The following is an 18,719-nucleotide window of genomic DNA, read 5'->3' on the forward strand; positions in this document are numbered from 1 at the left end:
TGGGTATTTGGCCATGTGCCTGTTGTAAGGGAAATGAAAGTAAGAGGGAGAGGGGGAGGGAAGAGCAACGTGGGTGGATAGTAGAGAAGGAGGAAGAAGGGAGTGAGAAGAGGAGAGGGGGAGAGACGTGTTCCGAGGAGAGAGGTGTACCGAGGAGAGAGGTGTACCGAGGAGAGACATGTTCCGAGGAGAGACGTGTTCCGAGGAGAGAGGTGTACCGAGGAGAGAGGTGTACCGAGGAGAGACGTGTTCCGAGGAGAGACGTGTTCCGAGGAGAGAGGTGTACCGAGGAGAGAGGTGTTCCGAGGAGAGACGTGTACCGAGGAGAGAGGTGTTCCGAGGAGAGACGTGTACCGAGGAGAGAGTTGTTCCGAGGAGAGAGGTGTACCGAGGAGAGAGGTGTACCGAGGAGAGACGTGTACCGAGGAGAGGGGTGTACCGAGGAGAGGGGTGTACTGAGGAGAGACGTGTTCCGAGGAGAGACGTGTACCGAGGAGAGACGTGTACCGAGGAGAGGGGTGTACCGAGGAGAGGGGTGTACCGAGGAGAGGGGTGTTCCGAGGAGAGGGGTGTACCGAGGAGAGACGTGTTCCGAGGAGAGACGTGTACCGAGGAGAGGGGTGTACCGAGGAGAGGGGTGTACCGAGGAGAGGGGTGTACCGAGGAGAGACGTGTTCCGAGGAGAGGGGTGTACCGAGGAGAGACGTGTACCGAGGAGAGGGGTGTACCGAGGAGAGGGATGTTCCGAGGAGAGACGTGTACCGAGGAGAGACGTGTACTGAGAGAGGTGTACTGAGGAGAGACGTGTACTGAGAGACGTGTACTGAGAGAGGTGTACTGAGGAGAGACGTGTACTGAGAGACGTGTACTGAGAGAGGTGTACTGAGGAGAGAGGTGTACTGAGGAGAGACGTGTACTGAGAGACGTCTACTGAGAGAGGTGTACCGAGGAGAGACGTGTACCGAGGAGAGGGGTGTACCGAGGAGAGGGGTGTACCGAGGAGAGGGGTGTTCCGAGGAGAGACGTGTACCGAGGAGAGGGGTGTACCGAGGAGAGGGGTGTACCGAGGAGAGACGTGTTCCGAGGAGAGACGTGTACCGAGGAGAGGGGTGTACCGAGGAGAGGGGTGTTCCGAGGAGAGACGTGTACCGAGGAGAGGGGTGTACCGAGGAGAGGGGTGTACCGAGGAGAGACGTGTACCGAGGAGAGAGGTGTTCCGAGGAGAGAGGTGTTCCGAGGAGAGAGGTGTACCGAGGAGAGACGTGTACCGAGGAGAGACGTGTACTGAGAGAGGTGTACCGAGGAGAGGGGTGTACCGAGGAGAGGGGTAAGGAGAGAGGTGTACCGAGGAGAGACATGTACTGAGAGAGGTGTACTGAGGAGAGACGTGTACTGAGGAGAGGGGTGTACCGAGGAGAGAGGTGTACCGAGGAGAGACGTGTACTGAGAGAGGGGTACTGAGGAGAGAGGTGTACTGAGGAGAGACGTGTACTGAGAGACGTCTACTGAGAGAGGTGTACTGAGGAGAGACGTGTACTGAGAGACGTGTACTGAGAGAGGTGTACTGAGGAGAGACGTGTACTGAGAGAGGTGTACTGAGGAGAGAGGTGTACTGAGGAGAGACGTGTACTGAGAGACGTCTACTGAGAGAGGTGTACTGAGGAGAGACGTGTACTGAGAGACGTGTACTGAGAGAGGTGTACTGAGGAGAGAGGTGTACCGAGGAGAGACGTGTACTGAGAGAGGTGTACTGAGGAGAGACGTGTACTCAGGAGAGACGGCAATGAGCCGTGTATTAGAGAAGATTGGGGTGGAGAGATGAGTAGGGGTAAAAAGGTTTCTAATGGCATTAATTAGATGACTGTGTTGTTGACCTGTGAGAAATGTGAATTATGTACATTTCTAAAACATTAAAGGCATCTGCATTACAGGTATGTAAAAACTATGGTCTTTAACAGTCATAGACCTGTTGTAATACTGGTAAGGAATAGGTACTAGTATAGTCAGTAGTTGTCAGTTTGGGAGTTTAAAGACCTGTAAAACTGAAGCAATTTCAGATTTTATTCTGTGTATTCTTATACAATGGTATTACTTCCAGGAATTATCTTTGGATCTATGCCGAGCTACTTAATTTCAGAGATTTTGTTTCCTAGTAGGGTATGTCTCTTGATTGTTCTGACAGTTTTATATAAATGTGTCTAATGCATGAAAAACCTTTTTTTTAATTTTAGCTTTCTGAGGGAAAATATATTTTAGCCAATTAAAAATTCAATTTTTTTTTCACTTTTTTGGTTTTTTTTGTATTTTTCTGAAGTTGGAAACGGGGAGGCAGTCAGACAGACTCCTGCATGTGCCTGACCGGGATCCACCCGGCATGCCCACCAGGGGGCGATGCTCTGCCCATCTGGGGCATCGCTCTGTTGCATCCAGAGCCATTCTAGCACCTGGGGCAGAGGCCATGGAGCCATCCTCAGCGCCCGGGCCATCTTTGCTCCAATGGAGCCTCGGCTGCAGGAGGGGAAGAGAGAGACAGAGAGGAAGGAGAGGGGGAGGGGTGGAGAAGCAGATGGGCGCTTCTCCTGTGTGCCCTGGCTGGGAATCAAACCCTGGACTCCCGCACGCCAGGCCGATGCTCTACTACTGAGCCAACTGGCCAGGACTAAAAATTTAATTTTTTTAGTGATAGTAATTAAAAGTATAGATTTACTATATGGCAATTAAACTCACTTTATGCATTTAATTCTTCGTTCCAATTTTTCTTTTGTTGGATGACAATACCAGTATCCATTTATATAGTTTTCCATTCAGTTATCGCTGGTGTTTTACATTATGTACCTCAGATGTTTTTTTTTCCTTTATTATTAATTTTAATGGGGTGACATTGTTCAATCAGGAAACATAGGTTCAGAGAAAACATCTCCACGTTATTTTGACATTTGATTATGTTGCATACCCATCACCCAAAGTCAAATTGTCTTCCCTCACCTATCTGAATTTCTTTGTCGTCCCCCCCCCGTAACCCCCACACTCTTGTCCATGTCTCTGAGTCTCAATTTTATGTCCCACCTATGTATGGAATCATATAGTTCTTAGTTTTTTCTGATTTACTTATTTCACTCAGTATAATGTTATCAAGGTCCATCTATGTTGTTGTAAATGATCCGATGTCATCATTTCTTATGGCTGAGTAGTACTCCATAGTGTCACATCTTTTAACTGTGCTCTTTTTATCCTTTGAAGTCGTCTTTAGAGAGGGACTACCTCCTGCCTTTTCTCTGAGCTCAGACATCCCTGACGCAGTGTCTGTTAGGCTCCCTCCACACCAAGGCGGCTGCACCCGGGAGCCCAGCGCCTGGCCCCGGGCTTGACGTTCCCTCCTCTCCACTCACAGGAAGTGCCTGGAGCTGTCCCATGTCTTCCAGACACAGCTGGCCCTGCGGCTGCTGCAGTGCCTGCGTGTCACCGACGCCCCCCACTTCTACGGCCTGCCTTCCCTGGAGAGGACCCTGCGTGGCGTGGCTCACCTGTCGGCGCTGCCGGGCTGGAGCGCGGGCTCACCCCGTGTGGAGCCTCGCCGCCTCTGCGCCAAGTACCTGTCCGGGCTGCTGGAGGTAGGTGTGCCCCCCAGTGACCGCCAGCAGCGGCCCCACCCCATAGCTGGCCACTGCTCCTCGCCATCCACCGTGTGCTGGGACAAGGCAGGGCCACTTAGTGCAGAGGGTCACTCTTCTGGGTGCATTCATTCTCAAGGAAAATAAACAAGTTTACATTTAAGTTGTCTTATGAGGATACTTTGTTTACTTATATTGTTTTACCTTTTTGTTTGTATGACCCAACACACATGCAGATAGGAAATGCCGTGTAAACGCAGGGCCTGGTCACCTGTCACACTGATAGCCATTTCCCTTCTAGTGGGCCTGTTTCTATTCCAGACGGAGACACTCAATATATACAGTTTGACTGATGGCTCTTCTACAGGTTATCGACCTGTAGCAGCTGTGTCTCTGTTATGGTGCTTGGCACACTGTATTCTTACTTTGATTGGTGCATCAGTCTGCTTGGTGCGTGATCTTTGGACCGTGTCCACCATCCCACTGCTCCCCGTTAGCCTACTGCAGGGTTTGTACACAGTGCACAGACACTGGGTAATTTAACTTACATTGTGTCTTATGTATGATTTTTAAATTAGAATACAGCTTGAATACTTTAATGTGACATTAGTGAGTATAAATTATGTTTATTTAATTTTTGTACTTTCCTTATTAAATCCTGCTTTAGATGATGTGGGATATTCTGCTATAAGTCCTGCTTCAGCTGATGTTATTTAGAATTTTTTCCCAGAATGTGTCTTGCTTTTTAAGATTTCAAAATCCTAAATATTCTTCACTGAACTATAAAATTTAATGAGAATTTTCATGTAGCCACTTTACGTGCCTTGACCGTGGGCCTTCGGCAGACCGAGTAACCCCTTGCTCGAGCCAGTGACATTGGGCGCAAGCTGGTGAGCTTTTGCTCAAACCAGATGAGCCCTCGCTCAAGCTAGTGACCTCGGGGTCTCAAACCTGGGTCTTCTGCATCCCAGTCCGACGCTCTATACACTGCGCCACTGCCTGGTCAGGCTATGTAGCCACTTTAATGAAATAATTTTTTTTCTTGAATAATGACAAATGCTAAAAAAATATGGTATATTAGTTACCCCATGCTTCAAGGTGTTCATGGTAAGAAATGTATGAATTTTTAGAATGGAATTTATGTTAGCTGAAGACATAGCAGATTTTTTTTTTAAGTAAGTTTCTTTAATGCATTTAAAATATAATAAAAAAGTAAAAAAGAATTCAGTCTACAAGTACCTAATTTATAGCATTACTTGTAATGTGAAGGGTGTATCACTGTGGATAAGAAACATGTTGTTACTGGTGGAATGTATCAGACCCCTCAAATGTGAGGGAGAAAAGGAGGTAACAGCTAATGACCGAAATACACATATATATTATACTTACATGTGAAAATAGAAACCTAGGATGGCTCAGAAGTAGGGAAAATGTTCATTGACATTTCAACTATAATTCTAGATAATCTAACCTAACCCTCGTAGTCAATAGAGTTTCACATAGCTAGAAATTTCTAAGTATACTTTTCCACAAGGTATTTGTAAACTCTTTTACTTAAAGGATATTAAACATTTGAAGAATGTTATGAGCATGTTCTAAATCACAAAAATCATTTAGCAGGAAACTGCCCAACTTTTTATTTTTATTTTTTTGTATATGTTCCAAAGGAAAAACATTTTAAACTAAGAATATTTGTTTTAGTTGGCATCAAATACCATGACATTTCCCACCCTAACCGTTGTTAAATGTGTAAACTGAAGATGTAACATACACTTTATGTGTGGTTAGGATTGCATTCAGACAGGGCTGGGCAGATGATAGATTTCTCTTTATTTGCCACTCAGAGTAAAGCCATGAGACTTTGTTTCCGTCTGTTCTCAGGTCATCACTTCCTTTTATGTGGAACGGGGCGGAAATGCCATGTCCTTCATGGGGAAAGGCGTCACCAAGAGCACGCTGCTCTGCTTGCTCCACTTGTCTCACGAGATGATGGCCCAGGAGCAGAGCTCGGTGAGAGATAGATGCCTGTTCCGGCGCGGCTCCCACCGGGGGGTCATGCACTGTCCCCCACCCCCGAGCCTGCAGTCTGCCCGTGAAAGGGTCGCTGTTTTTCCTCGTGAGAGACAATGATGACTTTGGACTACGATGTTTGTTAGAAGTTGCATATTTTACTCCATATCTGAATTTAATTTGAAATTTATTTCTTTTGAAATCTGCATTGTAGATCACATTGTTCCTAAATCATGGGAGAAATAACTGTTCTGAAGAAAAAAAAAATTGTGTTTAACTTTTAAAGGAGGAGCTAATAAATTTGTTTGCCTTGTTTTGGCTAAATAATGAATTAAAACCAAGTTTTAAATACATTTTTACTTTGTTTTGGTTTTTTAAAATTCAGAGTTATTTAAAATCCCGTATAATTCATTCTTAGGGAGTGACCTATGTGTGTCTGCTTCCTTTCCCAGGAGTGGGTGTCGCTGTGGTTCCTGCCTCTGGGCTACCCCAGTGAGGAGCACGCACCTGTCCCGCCGGGGCTGGCCTGGCTCATTCCCCTGTGGGTGGACCGAGACCCAGAGGTCAGTGTGAGGGAGAGCTGAGGCCGCTATGTGTAGGTTCAAAAGCAAGTGGAACAGAACATGTGTGGATATAGACTCATGTTTCCCACATGAGATTATTTTAGTAGCTGTACCTTCAGCTGCATTTGCCCCTGTCTTAGTCTGTGTGGGCTGCCGTGACAAAATCCCATAGTCTGGGACTAAGCCTTGTGAGCTCTATCTTTAATTCTACTTTATACCTGGTTTTGACTTTTTGTGACATTTGCTTTTATTTAACTTTATTACTGCTTTCTTTAGTTGTGGACTAGGATTTTATTCATTCAAAAACTGATTAGGACACTATTTCCTATGTCTTTTATAATTTAGGATTGTCAAGATAATGTCATGAAACTGATATTTTATGTACCAGAACAATTAAGAATTTGTTAGGAAATCGGATTCTTTGATCTGACGACGTTTTCTTTGACTTGAGCAGGTGAGGTTCACTTCGCTGGGCCTAGGGTCGGCACTGACCACCCTCGAGAGCGGCTGCGTGGCCTTGGCCAGCAGCTGTCAGAACATTTCCGGGGGGCTCTGGGGCACAGTGCTGAACATCCTCTTGGACCCGTCAGAGTGCAGTATGGCGCGCCGGGAGGTAGGCCGGTCTGGGTAGACCCCTCCCCTGTCCCCTCAGAAGTCCAAAGCGAGGGTCCTTGTGGACCATCCCACTCCCTGTTGAGCATGGTGGGCTGACCACTGACCAGGGTCTTTTGTGCCTGCCAAAGCCTCTCATAAAATGGTGGTAGGGAATGAAAGAGGTATTAATCTACAGTAAATGTTGGAATCCTTTATTCTGATATGGTCAAAGCAGAATTTGGTATGTTCTGATTCGAACTTTTTATTTTATATGTTGGAAAGCTTCACAGAAAAAAATACTTTTCTATCACCTCAGTGTTTATGGGTCTGTAATGTTTATAAGCTTCAGTTAAGGGGTTGTCAACTACTCTGTGGTATTTATCCTATACCATAGAAGGGGAAAATAAACCCTATTCAATTCTTCAAATAGTTTGTGGTTTTCTTTCACTTTTTCTTTTATCAAAGTGACAGTCGATGGAAATAGTTTTAAAAACAGTACTTAGTGTGCTTGGGCATGTAAAGAAAACAGCAGTGCCCGGGCTCAACATTAGCCTGTTGCTGGTTTCAGATCCAAAGGCTTTTTGTTTTTGAATGTAATGCTTAAAATGGTAGCATCTTCTCAATTGGCCAGCTTTGAAGAATATCTGTTGACTTCCAATTAATTGGATGATTGAAACCTTCACTATTTGGATCCTTTCTGTTACCATTGTTCAGTTAACACACTTTCATTGAGAGGAGCTTATATGAGAGGAGGAAGGTGGGAAGAAGTGTGTGTGTGTGTGCGGTGCGCACACATGTGCATGTTTGATCTGTAGGGGGTATTAGAAATGTGAAAATATATTTCCTACATGCTCCCAAAACAGTTTGTATTTTACGGATCAATTTTTGGAAAAATAAGATTCTAAAATAGGAAAAATATATCTTCCGATGAAATAATTTCACCCACTGTTAGGTTGTCAGCTGACATGAAATGCAGTCTGGCGCTTCTCATAATCACCGGTCAGCACGTGCAGTTCACCAATATCTATTTTTGTCCTTAAGTTAAGTTGGTTATTTCAGAGATGACAACAAGGTGGCAGTGGTGACTTTATTTTATTTTTAAATTTCAGGCTGCATTTATTCTTCAGAACCTCCTTGTGATTCCAATGCCGTCAGTGATTATAAAGGATTACACTTGGCAGGTAGGTGACTTGAAACAATTATCAACTTAGTAGATACTTGACATTAGTGGGTGATAAAGTTCCAGCATATATATATTTCATTACTGATGAGATTTTACATAATAAGGCGATAGGATCTCTTAAAAGAAAATCTAGCAGTTTTCATATGCTTGATGAGATTTATACATTCTGCTCTGTGGACCAGTGGTCCCCAACCCCCGGGCCACAGACTGGTGCTGGTCTGTGGGCCATTTGGTACCGGTACGCAGAGAAAGAATAAATAACTTACATTATTTCCATTTTATTTATATTTAAGTCTGAACGATGTTTTATTTTTAAAAAAATGACCAGATTCCCTCTGTTACATCTGTTTAAGACTCTTGACGCTTGTCTCGGTCACGTGATACATTTATCCGTCCCTCCCTAAAGGCCGGTCCGTGAAAATATTTTCTGACATTAAACTGGTCCGTGGCCCAAAAAAGGTTGAGGACCACTGCTGTAGAGGTTATTTTAAACAGAAGTAATAGCTACCAGGGTGTTGACTACGTACACGCTGCCCTGAGTCTGGTTTCTTTCATCTAAAACCATTCCTTAGTGTTTAACATTTGTGACCCAGCATTTGTGAGGAGTGCACCCGATTTACTTTTTGTAATATTTTTAAATTGGATTTGTCTATTCTCTTTTGATTAGATTCTGCATAGGTATTTTTGGCATAAAAGCCAAAAGTATGTGTACTTAGTGCAATAAACATGCTTGTCTTTGTCCCCTTCCTGGTGATACTAACTTGGCTGACTTGGTTGAGTGATGATCGTCTGTTTTATTCATTGTGGAGTTAACAGTTTTCCCTTTTGCAGGGAGATGCTTTGAGATGTGTACACACCTACCTCATCAACTTTCCTTCACTGGTTTTAACTTCTACCTCTTGTCCGAAGCAGTTATCAGAGTGATTGCCAAATGGAGACTTTCTAATTCCATCATCTCTTCTCCGTTTATCATATTTTACTCTTAAGGAAGAGCTTCCCTTTCTTCCCATTATTTATTTATTCACTGTTTTCTTTTTAATTTATACGAGTATGGACTCCAGAAACTTAGTTTGTTCATGGGTTATGATCTGTTTCTGTCATTATTTCGATGCTTCTTGTTCCAGTTTTGGCCAAGAGGTGCCTTCATGTGTCGTTTTCACGTGTCTCCATCAGCCTTGAGCACTGCCTTCCTCTCTGGTACAGCAAGATGTTCCGGGCTTTCCCAGGCCCAGCCTGGGGCCAGACACCTGCTCATGGGCCTGATTCCTGCAGCTGGAGGTCCGGGTTCTAGATGTGCGTGCTGTTTCTGGGGGGTCATTGCCTGCACACCCTCAGTGGGCTCAGCTGTTAGCTCTCTGCATAAGTGTGTGTCTGTGTTTCAGACAGTGGGGTCATTTCTAGTTTTAGTATAGGTCATTTTCATATTTAAGGTGATTATTATCATTGTACATTTTTCATCTTTTTATGTTTTCATCATAAATCATTATGAGTATTGATTTAACAAAATCGTAAATACTTAGTATCAGAGAAGCAGTATCATTTTAACTAGATTTATAATTTATGTGTAGTTAAGGATTTCTTATATAAATAGAGTCATTTTCCAATCTCTGGATTGCATTACAGCATTTTGAAATTTTGTTATATATCAAAATATTTTTTTTCTTCTGGAAAATATTATTCTTTTTAACTGTAATTTTTATTTTGTTTCTAGTTCCTTTTGAATCATAACTAATGGGTATGTTAATATTCTGACACTGAAAGTAAAATATGTCTGATGTTAATATTATAGCTTGTATCCATGAGTACGTTTCCAAATGTTTATTAAATTTTATTGGGGGGACACTGGTTAACAAAATTATACAAATTTCAGGTGTACAACCCTACAACACATCATCTGTACACTGTATTGTATGTGCAGCCCCCAAGTCGGGCCTCCCTCCGTCACCATCTACCCCCTTTACTGTTGTCTGTGTCTATAAAGCTTTTTTTCTTCCTAACCCGCATCCCTCTGACAGCTGTCAGTCTTCTCCACATCTATGAGTCTGTTTCTGTTTTGTTATTAGCTTATTTTGTTCAGTAGATTTCACACATAAGTTAAATCCTATGGTTCTTGTCTTTCCCTGACTGGCTTATTTCACTTAGCTTAATACTCCCCAGGCCCTTCCATGGTGTCGCAGAAGGATGAGTTTTTTTATGGCTGAGTAGTTTTCCATTGTGTAAATGTACCACAGCTTTTTATCCACTGATGGGCACTTGGGCTGCTTCTAAACCTTGGCTCTTATAAATAATGCTGCAGTGAACATAGGGGTGTATCTATTCTTTTGAATTAGTGTTTTGGGTTTCTTTGGCTATATTTCCAGAAATGGGATAGCTGGGTCATAAGGCAGTTCCATTTTAAATTTTTTGAGGCATCTCCGTACTGCTTTCCACAGTGGCTGCACCAGTCTGCATTCCCACCAGCAGTGCAGGAGGGTTCCCTTTTCTCCACATCCTTGTCTGCACTTGTTTGTGAATTTATTGATGAGTGCCATTCTGACAGGTGTGAGGTGCTGCCTCATTGTGGTTTTGCGCTGCATCGTGTCTGTTGGCCACATGTATGCCTTCTTTGGAGAGCATCTATTCAGGTCCTTTGCCCATTTCTTAATTGGATTGTTTGTTTTTGCGGTGTTGAGTTTTGTAAGTTCCTTATAAATTTTGGGTATTAAGCCCTTATGAGTCGGCGAAGATGTTCTCCCGTTCAGTAGCTTGTCTTTTCTTTTTGTTCATGATTTCCTTTACTGTATTTTTTTTCATTTGATGTAGTCCCATTTATTTTTTCTTTTGTTTCCCTTGTCTGAGGAGATCTATCAGAAAAAATATTGCTAGGAGAAATGTCCAAGATTTTACTGCTTATATTCTCATCTTTAATTCATTTTGAGTTTACTCTTTTAATTTTCCCATTGATTTGGGGGGGGGGGACAAGACAGAAAGAGAGAAAAAGGGTAAGGGAGAGAGTAAATGAGAGAGAGAGGGAGAGAGACAGAGAGGAAACGAACCATCAACTTATTCTTTCAGTTAGTTGTTCTGCTTAGTTGTATACTCATTGGTTGCTTCTCCTATGTTCCCTGAGCAGGGATTGAACCTGTGACCTCAGTGCTCCGGAACAATGCTTTACCACTGAGCCGCTCTCCTACGGCAGGTTTACACTTGTGTATGGATGGTATGGGAAGGTGGTCCAGTTTCATTTATTTTTTGCACGTATGTGTCCAATTTTCCCAACACCACTTATTGAACAGACTATCTTTACCCCATTATATGTTCTTGCCTCCTTTGTCAAATATTAATTGACTATAAAGCTGTGGGTTTATTTCTGGGCTCTCTACTCTTTTCTATTGATCTTTATGTCTGCTTCAGTGCTGGGAATAGTTTCAAATTAATTGTAGTGTTCTATGACATAACTTTTTTCTTTGTGAATTTATTTGGAACAGCACCTCTAGTGATTTGAGGAGTTTTCTTGCTTTTCACGCTGTCCTCCTCAACCCCCCGGGCGATTCTGCAGGTGACCAGGCAGCTGGCACTCACCTGAGGGCAGGGCTGGTAAGGACGGAGACGTCTTAGGACAGCAGGTAACGGGTGCTGATGGCCCCACCACTGGGGGACAGCCCTGCTGGTTACTGGTAGGCCTGTGGAACGGAACCCGCCATGTGTGCATGTGTGTGCGTGCGTGCGTGTGTGTGTGTATGCACTTGCGTGCGCATGCGTGAGTGCACAGAAGGCTGCCCCGCACTGCCCTGCACTGCGGTGGTCAGTGGAGAGCCTGAGTCAGGCCATTTTCAGTGCATGCGCTGGGCTGGGCCCCGCTGCCGTGGGCAAAGCTCAGCTGTCCCTGGGCCATCGCCGCTGGATCAGCTGGGCCTGTGGAGGGCGGGGACTCAGGCGTCGAGCTCAGTTAAAGTAAATCACATAATAAATATGGTTATGTGGTCTGTACATGTCCTAGGTTGTTTTGTTTTCTTTGAGAAGTTAACTATTTTCAATGAGTTGTCAGACTTTTTTGAAGAAATGATATTTTCAAGCAGTAAATGCTTGTGGTTAAGAAAGGCAGTAGGGCTTATAATGAAGCTCACTGCCTGTCTCCATTCACAGAGACAGCTTTGCCTCCTGCTGATTTTAATTCAGCATGCTTGCAATAATGTGTTTGTTTCTTTACTGTGTCGATAAGTGGGATTTAGCTCAGTTAAACAGGCTCTTGCCAATCAAGTCCTGTTGCGGCTCTTACCTCCTCCTCCGGCTGCCCCTGCTGTTTCTGCTCTTGTCATCCGTGGACCACATCTCTGGGCTCCGTTCAGAAGGAAGATGTGGCTAGACGCTCTGTCCTTTCATTAGTATCTCCGCCCCATTCTGCTGCTGATCTTTGCCAGTGTCATCTTCACGTTGACCCTGGAGCTGAGGACGGGTGTCCCCCTCTGCAGCCTCCATGGAGCTGTAGGGGCTGGTTCTAGAAAGTGAAGGCCAGTGATTCCTGCCCGGGCTGTGGGTACACTTCACTCCGTCCGTGTCCAGGGCCAGGACCACTCTGCATGCAGAGGAGACAGTGCTGGGTGTGTGTGTGTGTGTGTGTGAGATTAACGCATTTATTTGGGTGATTTTTCCCCCTTTGAGGTTTATTTTTTCCTTGCACTGTGAGTTTGTATCATATCTTGTTTTTCTACGCTCTTAATCATCCTTTTTCTTTAGTTGGAATTTCCTTTCCTAGCAATCAGCCTCAGAACAGTTGTATTCTTACCCAAAGCAAGTGTATGCGTGATGAACTTCGTGAGTTCTCGCACCGGACTGATAATTTGTGCAGTTACCAACGCGAGACTTCTCTTTGTCTTCTCAAGTCCTGTGCTGCCCAGGAGGCTGGACACCCACCTGATTTTCTTTACCTCTTTCTGGCTGACTTTCTCTGTTACCGGTTTTTCTATAGTTTGGATATTCTCAAATTTTACGATTATCTGTCTTTTCATGTCTCTTACCTGACAGCCGTTTGCTCCCTCCTTTGAAGGTGTAGATGTTCCGTGTCTCTTGCTCTTATGGCTGCTGAGTGGGAGCCCGTGACCCATGCTGCTTGCACCCCTCTGTCTTGCTTCTTCCTCTAGACCTCCGCGTTTAATCATGTGACTGGCACCTGCTGGCGGCTGCATGAGTGGTCTCATTTCTTCTTACATGTGTAACTTGATCTGTTTCTGGAGAGTAAACTTTTACGGTATTGGATAGGTTCATTCCAACAACTGTAACCATAGAAGGTATTTAATGTTGAATTAAGAGGATTAATTTTCATGATACTATCCTTAAAAAGAAGGTTTACTGGAAATAATTTTATTAATGCAGTTACACCTTTAACTTATGAACTATTTTGTTTTCCTGGATGGTAGCTTTAATACGCATCTTTCCTTGGTAATGAGAGAAGAGATGTACACAAACCTCACAGTTAATGATCAATTGTGAAAACATGTTGACCACACATTGCCAGTAGGCATTTAGATTTTTATTTCTCTCTCTCTCTCTTATGGTCTGTTTTAGAATCTTTATTATTATTTTCCAAAAAATAGAAATATTTATAGGATAATAACCGAGGCTATTTGCAAACTTTAATCTGGTTGCTGGATTTTTGGCATTGGCTCTTCCAGGGAAAGTAGTGCGTGGCAGGGCAGAGAGTTAGTTGAAGAAAAGTACAAAGAGAGTAGATTGTGTAATGGCAGGTTCTTCTTACCTCCTGGTGGAAAGTGTGTGGTGCCTATACATGTGTCCCTGATGGGTCCGTGCGGCGGGAAGGGGCGTGGTGATGGCCTTGCACGCGTGTCCCCGGTGGGTCCATGCAGCGGGAAGGGGCGTGGTGATGGCCTTGCACGCGTGTCCCCGGTGGGTCCGCGCGGCGGGAAGGGGCGTGGTGATGGCCTTGCACGCGTGTCCCCGGTGGGTCCGCGCGGCGGGAAGGGGCGTGGTGATGGCCTTGCACGCGTGTCCCCGGTGGGTCCGCGCGGCGGGAAGGGGCGTGGTGATGGCCTTGCACGCGTGTCCCCGGTGGGTCCGCGCGGCGGGAAGGGGCGTGGTGATGGCCTTGCACGCGTGTCCCCGGTGGGTCCGCGCGGCGGGAAGGGGCGTGGTGATGGCCTTGCACGCGTGTCCCCGGTGGGTCCGCGCGGCGGGAAGGGGCGTGGTGATGGCCTTGCACGCGTGTCCCCGGTGGGTCCGCGCGGCGGGAAGGGGCGTGGTGATGGCCTTGCACGCGTGTCCCCGGTGGGTCCGCGCGGCGGGAAGGGGCGTGGTGATGGCCTTGCACGCGTGTCCCCGGTGGGTCCGCGCGGCGGGAAGGGGCGTGGTGATGGCCTTGCACGCGTGTCCCCGGTGGGTCCGCGCAGCGGGAAGGGGCGTGGTGATGGCCTTGTACGCGTGTCCCTGGCGGGGTCCGTGCGGCAGGAAGGGGAGTGGTGACAATTTCCACTGAACGCTGACGGACATGCATTTTATCTAGCTTAGCGATGGGTATGGACGTTCATTTTGAGCATAATTACTTGGGCCACATTATCTGACACTTTTAATACTTACTGTTCTGTGTAGATTGTACAATAGTTTTCTGTGTTTATGGCCCAAGTGTATAATTACTTGGTTAGAGTGGTACCATTTCATAGAAAAATTTTAAACCAAGTGGCTCGTTAGGAGATAGAGCGGAGCTTCTGCCCTCAGGGGACTGGGGACTCTTAGGCCACAAGCCTGGGAGTACTGAGGACAATGTCGCAGGTCTGGCTGCTGGGCGGGCGAGACAGGGGGACGGGCGTGATCACATCTGGGACCAGTTTGGTTTGTTGAGGGGAGTATGGGTCGTTTTGAAGGAATTCTGTGCTTAATCACTGACTCTTTCTCCCTCTCCCTCCACCCTCTGTCCCGGCAGGGCCCCTGTGTCCATGACGAGGACTCCGGCCTGGCCCTCGTAGGAAAGCCGGCCCTGCAGGCGCTCCTGTACCACTGCCGTTTCTATGAGCACGTGAATCAGATGGTGAAGCACTGCCACCTGGGGCGCTACACGTCCGACCCGGGCTGCTTTGCTCTCGCTGCCACTTCCGAGGGCAGCGGTTTAAGTGGTAAGCACATGAAATGTCTGTCTTTATAAAATGTAACACTCGTGTTTATTACTAAATGTTTGACAGCGATGACAAGCACACAGAAAAGATCGGTTTCACCTCTAGTGCCCCGGCCCAGATGGCCTCTGCTGCCTTAAGGTGTCTTTTTTCCCGTTCTCTGTCTCTGGGTGGCTTTCGTTTGTTCTACGTAATGGCGTTCATATCTTACGTACACTTTTGTAGCTACTTTCACCAGCTACTTTCTAAGCGTTTTTCTAGGTTATAAATTCTTCATGGAAATCATTTTTGAAATCATATAAATGTTTCATAAGTGATTTCATGCCCTTCGGCTAAGGTTTATGCTTTCTTCTTTGATAGTCTTGAACTTCAGAAGAGTTCTTCGTACGCAATCAAGAATAAGACCTTTTCACACCAAATTTTCTAATTTGTTTTGCTAATATACCGAAAAGTTATTTGTATTTAGCATATTGCTCATCAAAATTTCTTGCTTGTCATTTCTATTTGTAGATTTTTTTGGATTTTCTAAGTATACATTCTTAGCACATGTAAATAATAATAATTATGTCTTGTAATAACTTCTAATGATTTAATAGTAAAAATAAGTTGAATTTTAAAATTAATTTTAAAGTAATTTAAAAAAAATCTTTACACAATTTTACACGTCCAGAAAAGGTACAAGAATAGTAGAAAGAATTCCCAGATACTAACATTTTATTATATTCACCTCCCATGCCATGTGTATGTGTATGAATAAAGTTTATTTATATGTATGTGTTTTTCTGAGACATTTAAGAGTAAATCGCAGACACGAAGTTTCTTTACCTTGAAATATTTAAGTGTAAATTTCTAATTTACTTTTCTGCTCACTTCTTGGAAGAATAAGAGGAAAATGGCATTTGGTGACATTTTGAACATTCTAAATAAATAAATGTCTCTGCTAGGAAAGTGGCTCATTTAATTGTTGGGATGAGTTTGGATTTTCTTGGAAAAGGACCCAGGAGGAACTGCTTTAACAAGCTGTGCGATTCTTATGCACATTAAGTTTCGGGGCTGGTGCTCTTGATACAGTGTGTTAGATTAACCTAAAGCACAGCCGACTAATTGTCACTAAGTTTTCTGTAAAACAAGCTTTATATATGAATTAATTATATGAATAAAATTAGGCAAGCCTCTTTCCTTAGTGCTTGGTTGGTTTCACATAACGACTGCTTTTTCTGCTCATTGTCACCGAACCTAAGAGACTGTTCATGTTGGCACTTGTGCTGTTGTCACAGGTTTGAATGACTCATTCACATTTTGGAGGGCTTCGTCGAGACTGTCCAGTCAAGATCGAGACCCGAGTTCTCTCTCTACCTTGGAAACAATGGTACTTCCAAAAATTCCCTAAGTGCTTCCTCGAATTGCTGAAAATACTTGAACTTACATGGAGAGATAAGCGTGGTAGGAAGGGTCAGGTTTGTGTGACTGACTGTGACAGCTGTGGCTTCCTGGAAGTGCTGTCTGAGCAGAGCCGGGTCGCCCTTGCTCATGTCACTACACTGAACAGCCTTTCAGATGAGTTGTCAGCCCCTTCCCTGTCTCTTCTGATACAACCAAAACTTCAAAAATGGTTTTCAGTAGTAGTAGAAGAAGAAAACAGATCCCAAATGATTGATACTTTGGATTACCCTGAAATTTTGCTTCAGAACAAGGCAATGTGGAGACCTGTTCTGATGATTCCCATGTGGTACTGATGGACACATCTACACACTGCATCAGATAGAAGCTTGTCTTTGAACACTGACACTTACATGTGCATGCCTGCCTTGTTTTCCTCTTTCTTTCCACTCACGGGCAGCACTGCTCTAAAATGGCTGACACACGGAGGCATTTCTAAGTAGTGACTGATGCTAGGTTTCATTTGTGTTGCAAGCACACAGAATCATTTATTCTCAACTGGCGAGTCTCACGTTCCATTGCATAGTGCCTTTGGAACAAGTGTTGTAGAACCTGGGAAGGCAAAGACTCGTCACCTCTGCATCCAGGAGCAACATGTATGAGAATAACGCCTGTTACTACACACATGCGTAAGTCACTGCCCAGTTTCTCAAGAGACTGCTACTTTTTGCTACAGTTTTCAGAGTCTTATATTTTTTTGAGACTCAGAAGAGTTGATTTTTAGTGCTAAATTGAACCTGTATTTGGAAAAGTAATTACCCTCGTTCCACTAGAGGTCATACTTTTCCTCCACAGCTAGAAGTAGTCTGTATTTTGTTTTCAGTGAGAGAAATAATATGAATGAATACACAAAGGAGTTTGCTTAATTCATAGAAGGGCAGCACTAATATGTGCTTAGAAGTTCACCTGACGGCTCCTGCAATCTGTGCACAGTAGGAGGACCTGTCCAGGTGCAGGAATTCCACGCAGTCTCAGAGGAAGTAAATTGGTGCTAAGGAAAGAGAGGGGTCTGACCTCTCTAGATACGGTATTTTCACATAGGAAGTGCTGAACTCATCAGTTTGGGCTTTTTTGATTTTAGAAGGCTCTACAATCTTTTCATCTATAACCTGTAGTGAAATGGTACTTGCCTACAGATTTCTGTTAAGTTCAGTGTTTTAAAAACAACGTTGTATTCTGAAACAGTGTCAGCATATTGCCTACTCTTTTAAACAGAAGAAAATCTTTTAATACCTCTTCTTACTTTTTTATTGGCATTACTGAAATTTGTGGGTGCCATTTGAAATTTAAAAAACTCTTTTATTATGAATTAAGAAATCAAGAAATTAATCCAAAGAAAATGAAAACACTATCTTAGAGACATGCACCCTCATGTTCTCTGCAGCCTTTTTTACAATGAGCCAGATATGGTGACAACCTAACTATCCATCGACGAATGAATGGATAACGAAATTATGGTGCATGCATACTATGGACTCTTACTCAGCTATAAAAAAATGAAATCTTGCCATTTGCAACAACAAGGGTGGACCTCGAGGGTTTTATGCTAAGTGAAATAAGTCAGACAGTAGAAAATGCCAGAAAACTGTAATAACTCTCAGAATAAGGAAATTTGTCCAGTTAGCCTAGCAGGTGTGGTTTTGTTATAAAACTTCTGTTTAAAGAAATGTTGTGTATATGTTGTTTGTGTTTCATTTTCCCTTTCATAATGTTTTGGAGTGACTTACGAGTAAAATCATTCTCTTCCTGGCCCCTAGGTGGCGCCTTCCTCAGGAAGTGCGGGACTCTCACCCACTGTGCCCCCTGCAACATCACTCCCCGAAGCCTCCCAGGACCAGCCTGTGCACCCAGGTACCCTCTGGGAAGACTTTCTGCTTTCAGAAAGAAAATGACAAGTCTCTCCAGACAGATTATTTTGAAAGTAAATGTCTAGATAAGAACAAAATTAAATAAGTTCCAGAACAAAACATGTCTATGTAAGAACAAAATGAAATGTCACACAACATGATAGAATAAATTAGAATAAATATATCAGAAAGTAACAAAATGAATATTTTTAACTAATAAATAGGAACTTGGCATCCAATAAGTAGTCTGATTGCCATACGGTTCTTTATCAGTTTAGCACAGATAGTTGGGGAGCTAATGGATATTACTTGACTTGATTTTTTCCCCTCCTTTGCAAAAACACTTCCGTGTCCCACAGCAGTCGTCCACT

The 18,719-nt window shown here is 44.1% G+C and overlaps 1 protein-coding gene across 5 annotated transcripts in view; it reads left to right on the forward strand.

Moving 5' to 3' along the window:
- RTTN (rotatin) overlaps nucleotides 1–18,719 on the forward strand; it is a 117,941-nt gene that overhangs the window by 59,025 nt on the left and 40,197 nt on the right. For all 5 annotated transcript variants that reach the window (XM_066352589.1, XM_066352590.1, XM_066352591.1 and 2 more), the window contains 8 exons: nucleotides 3,392–3,611; nucleotides 5,493–5,621; nucleotides 6,074–6,184; nucleotides 6,639–6,797; nucleotides 7,888–7,959; nucleotides 14,875–15,064; nucleotides 16,339–16,430; nucleotides 18,259–18,352. In XM_066352589.1, the coding sequence (XP_066208686.1) occupies nucleotides 3,392–3,611; nucleotides 5,493–5,621; nucleotides 6,074–6,184; nucleotides 6,639–6,797; nucleotides 7,888–7,959; nucleotides 14,875–15,064; nucleotides 16,339–16,430; nucleotides 18,259–18,352 (1,067 nt within the window). The remainder of the gene's footprint in view (nucleotides 1–3,391; nucleotides 3,612–5,492; nucleotides 5,622–6,073; nucleotides 6,185–6,638; nucleotides 6,798–7,887; nucleotides 7,960–14,874; nucleotides 15,065–16,338; nucleotides 16,431–18,258; nucleotides 18,353–18,719) is intronic.

This window comes from Saccopteryx leptura, chromosome 11, assembly GCF_036850995.1.
Source record: "Saccopteryx leptura isolate mSacLep1 chromosome 11, mSacLep1_pri_phased_curated, whole genome shotgun sequence".
In the NCBI taxonomy this organism is placed as follows: Eukaryota; Metazoa; Chordata; class Mammalia; order Chiroptera; family Emballonuridae; genus Saccopteryx; species Saccopteryx leptura.